At 42.4% G+C, this 4,776-nt stretch overlaps 1 protein-coding gene across 1 annotated transcript; it reads right to left on the bottom strand.

Annotated features, from left to right (window-relative positions):
• Positions 1 to 772: 772 nt before the first annotated feature.
• Positions 773 to 2,452, bottom strand: LOC147444910 (uncharacterized). The gene is made up of 2 exons (XM_086527966.1): positions 2,342 to 2,452; positions 773 to 2,034 (listed from the first exon to the last, which is right to left on the bottom strand). Exons 1-2 carry the CDS (start codon positions 2,393 to 2,395, stop codon positions 991 to 993), a joined length of 1,098 nt encoding a protein of 365 aa, XP_086384092.1. The 5' UTR covers positions 2,396 to 2,452; the 3' UTR covers positions 773 to 990.
• Between the last annotated feature and the right edge of the window lie 2,324 nt (positions 2,453 to 4,776).

Here is a 4,776-nt window from a genome sequence, read left to right as displayed (position 1 = left end):
ACTGTTTAGAATTTCAAAAGTAAAAACTCCTCATGTTGAACTCGCGTGGTATATTAACATTATTATATAGTGGACATTCCAGGCATTTCTATGGTGTGAATCTAATGTGTAAATGACACCTGACTCCTTGGGGTCATTCCTTGGTCATTCTTATCCAAGGAATTGGAAGAGTAATAGAAAAGCCTATCTCCTGCCAGTCTTAGATTGGGGCCCTTCTTGAAAGGGATTATGGTAGTAGTTAATTATGCAAAACTCACGTATTTAGAACTTCTTGGGCTTTAAAATGGTTCTCATGAAAAAAAATTCTTCACTCATTGCTTATGCTGATCAATATAAAGAGTCTTTGGAATTTAACACCTATTGTAGATGGTGTATTAATACTAGTATGGATTATCACTAATCATTGCATGCCAGTTATAGAGTGCTAAAAGTTCAAGCTCACATAATTTAAGAGCACAGAAAAACCCTTATACTAGTGCTATATTGCAATTTGATCTCGCGGGTTTCACTATACATGGATCACCCTCTGTATTACTTGCATTCAAGGCCTAATTTAAAAACCTCATATCTCTAGATTTTTCATGAATATAACACTCCCTTTTCTAGGTCAATATGTGTAAGTCCCATTTGAATGGTGTTGATACCCTTTTGTATGTTCAAAATATTGTATACAAAATGAGGCTAAATGCCCCTTTTGTTGAGCTCAAGTGCTATGCATGTTTACATATTTGTGACAGTGAGCGGCGCGATGATTTGAAGAAACGGAGAGACATGGCGTAATTTGACTTGATGATAGTGAAAATGATATATATTTAGTTGTATACACATGTTATTTGTGTAGCAAATAACATACATAAGTTTATGAGTTGATTATACATTTGACTCACATAATTAATCTGCATGAATAGGAAAGGAAAAAAAATTGCATGTGGAGCTTGAGAATGAGGGGTTGTGTATGTATGTAAATAGAAGGGCTTTGTGAGCTTATAATTAATTACCTTCATAATCTGGCCAGGCACCCTCCTTGATGGGGCACTCGCTTCTAAGGCTGAGATCTGTCCTCACTGGCATGTCATTGAAGCCATCTGCCAAGTTGAGCAAGCTATCCTCATCCTCTTCTTCACAAGCCTCCTCTTGATCATCATGAAAGGGAGAATTCTCCCATTCCATGCTCCCACCAGCTGGCTGAAGGTGGTGATATTGATGCTGAATATGGTGCTGCTTCTGCTGTTGATCCTCATGCTGCATGTGGAATACTCTCACATGCGCACCGGCTCCGATCCCTGCCGCTGAGCTTGGGTGATAATCGGCCACCGCCTGCGTTCGCGACCGAGGTCCTGGCCCGCTCTTCTTCACAACTCTGCACAAAACAAGAGAGTCTCTGCAGGAAGAGTTGTAGTCAATGTCTAGCATATTGTTACTACTTATTACTTTGGATCCGCCGCCGCTGCCGCTTGCAGCAGGCACAGCTACCAATTGTTGCTGCTGATTAGTACTATTCATACCAATTGGAGTACCAGTACTCAAATTGGGATTCTCTTGTAACACCAACAATGAAGAGGAGGATGAGGAATTAGGGATGTTGCTCTCATTCTCAGTATTGCCAACTTGACTTGGGTTAAGCAGATGGTATTCATGCATAACCCAATCTGTTCTCTCTCCATTGGGAGCTCTCCCCTTGTAGAAAACAAGAGTCTTCTTAAGCCCAACAAGCTTGGACTCAGAAAAAACCCTTCGATCCCGGCCGGTCGCCTTCCAATATCCTGAATGAGTGGCCCTGTTGGTTCTTGAGCCTCTGGGGTACTTCTTATCAGGAGGGTTGAAGAAGTACCATTCCATATCCTTGCTCGGCAAGCAGGAGAGGCGCGGAAGCTCCCACGGATCGTGCTTGTACAAATCGATCTCTGCGATCACATTCGACTCGATATGCTTGCCGAGCACCTTCCTGTGCAAGTAGAAGGAAACTAGCTCTTCATCAGTGGGGTGGAACCTAAATCCAGGAGGCAAAATTGACCCAAATGCCATAGTATTATTCTGGTAAGATCAAGTATACACAGATATAAGTGGCGGATCAATTGGGTAGCACTCAATCTATGATTAAAATAAATTAATAGCTTGAGGCCTATGACAAGAGCCTTAAACTCTAAGCTTAGTAGCCGCAATTAATAGCCTTACACTCTAAGCTTAGTAGCTGCAATTAATAATCATGAATATAATACTGCTGCAAGAAGAGAATAGGTATTCAATCCTTCATTAATTTTGTGTGTGTGTAATTAATTTCTAGTACTGCAGATGCATTCAATGAGCTATGTGCTGCAGCTGCTCCCCATTAATTACTTGCCTGCCAAATTGCAAAGCTTGTGAGTAAGAGAACAGCAGGGAGCTGCCTATACATTTCTGCTCATAAAAGGGTCAGTTGGGCATGCAAGGTGGAAGCTTTAAGGATGGGCAATTGTTTGCTCATGAAGCTTTCTTCTTCAAGTGAGAGAAAAGTTATGGTGTAAAATGTTATGGAGTTTCCACTTTAGGGCATAAATCCCTTCACCCATTTTACGGTTAAACTTTACTCCTTTGGTGGCCCAGTTGGAAAAAGGCGTTCCCATGCGATATGAAAAATCCAAGAATCGAACTCAAGACTCCAAAGATGTGGCCCATCGGTGAGTCGAGCTCCAAATCGCAAAGCCGAGCATTGAACTCTCAACCTCGCATGCTCAGCTCCGCGGGCTCATGGGCTCCAACAGTCGAAAGGCTGCGGGCTCTCTCTCTCTCTCTCTCTCTCTCTCTCTCTCTCTCTCTCTCTCTCTCTCTCTCTCTCCTCTCTCTCACCCAACACACACACACACACACACACACACACACACACACTCAAAGCATTCAACCCTAAATGACTTTGCTATGAAGAGCAATTTTCCATCGATTCTAGGGTCCCGAAAATGTGAAAGTACACCAAAAGCTTATTTGATGGTTTTGCGAGAGTTGTGAATGGTGATTTATGGAAACGTGAGTTTTAAGCGTGAAAACAATATATGTACCGCTTTCAGATTAGGGTAAAACCCCCAACTTAGAGCCACCTAAGCGGGGCAACAGGTTGCGCGCAACACAATGCACCATTTTTGCTGCAAAGGCGCTCAATGGATAGAGCGGATCTGTTGCTACCTCCCGCAAAGTTTTTGGCATGATCGAAGCTCTCACGAGGCCATGCGATGGCGGAAATCGAATTGTGTGTAACAATAACGGGCACCGGTAGCGAGCCGCATAAGGGGGGTAATGTAAGCCAATTGCGCCAACAGGGCTTGAACACATATCTAACGGTGGGGATTGCATCCTCAACTGCGCTAGCCGGCTCACCAAGGGGCCAGTGGTGTCTTTAGAGTGGACACAAACTAAGTTAAAGTGCGGGGTCTAGGGGTCCCTTCACAGGACCCCGGTTTTTTAATGGCCCCTTTACCCTATATACAAGAGCGGGTTGGGCACCCATACAAATATTGGGGGTCTTATTTGGAGGGATCTACGGTTCTCGGTCATCGATGATTACAAACCATTGGATTCCTTTTTGTTGGTTTTTGTGGTCATTTGGGTTGGGGGGGGGGGGGGGGTTGTCATTGAACTTAGAATACTCCCATCTCAAGCACAAAGGCTTACCAATGCACTATCGCTCTCGACTTGATTATAAGTGGTGCTCACTTGGACACTCTGTTTTGTGTTCGAGCTGCTCGTTTCATGTTTACTCATACGTCACACGGTCACATACTAATTTTATTCATTTAATTGTTAATGTATCTAATAAATCTCTCATCTTCAACATATACATGCTTCCTAATGCAACTGCATGAAGAGGACTCTGAACATCTTGCTATTATATCCACCAAGCTTAGCGTTGAAGTATAGCCCTCAACATTATATACCACTGGGTCTTGAATGAAACCTAAGTGGGACCAGTGTCACTGAATTTGACCACATCTATCGTAGAACTAATGATCCATTGGATGAGTCCAAGTCTTTTCGTTTGGGGTGGTTTACTTTATAAAGATGTGAAGTGGCAACAAGAGCAAGGAAACCCGCGTGAGCATGCGAATAGGACACTCAACTACCAGTAGAGAGATCGAAGGTTCAAAACCCAGAGTTGTGAGGGGATCGATCAATGCGTCAACAACTATTTTTTGAAACGTTGGTCCATTTCAAAGTCCACACAATTGCTCGAGGTTCATTAAAGAGCCTGAGGCATACAGTGTTGTATAAGTATAACATATTAATCAAAAAGGAAAAAAATTAATTGAAGATGTGAATAAGCCACATCTAATCTAGATCATCATAAAGTCTTTGTAAGTTGACCCCTTAATAGAAATAGAGAGGAGGAAAGATTTGCCAAAAAGACTTAGAAGATGGGATGTTTCAAGAACGATCTCTTTTTGGGAGGGAAGGTGTTCAAGAGCCATACTTTGCTCACCGCAACTCAAATTGTGAGATTTTGCTACTTTAAACATGTTTAGAAGGTAAGGAACTGTCGAATCTTTGAGAACACCATGAAAGATGCTAAGTTTATGTAGATGATCCAAGAAAGCAAAGGGACTATCATCGCCATCAAGAAACATATGGACTCGAATGAGTGGAACATGACTCTGGGTGCTGTAATGATTGACTTGAACGGGTATCATTGATGACCCATCCATTTTTGTGGGTGGCTTCTCTATTAGCCGATGTATCTACAATCATTTGAAGATGTCATGACTCATGGTGGGCATGGAGAAATTTGTAATTCTATGATTTTGGTAATAT

This window comes from Adiantum capillus-veneris, chromosome 13, assembly GCF_014529385.1.
Source record: "Adiantum capillus-veneris isolate H3 chromosome 13, ASM1452938v2, whole genome shotgun sequence".
Taxonomy (NCBI): Eukaryota; Viridiplantae; Streptophyta; class Polypodiopsida; order Polypodiales; family Pteridaceae; genus Adiantum; species Adiantum capillus-veneris.
Note: the sequence above shows the minus strand (reverse complement) of the source record. Positions and strands in the feature narration are given on the sequence as shown.

What these genes read in the sequence shown, in the direction of transcription:
- LOC147444910 (XM_086527966.1), bottom strand. Translation starts at nt 2,395, where the DNA reads ATGTATAGGCAGCTCCCTGCTGTTCTCTTACTCACAAGCTTTGCAATT. An exon ending in CAAGCTTTGCAATTTGGCAG is followed by an intron (nt 2,035 to 2,341) that starts GCAAGTAATTAA and finishes TGATCTTACCAG; the next exon opens with AATAATACTATGGCATTTGG.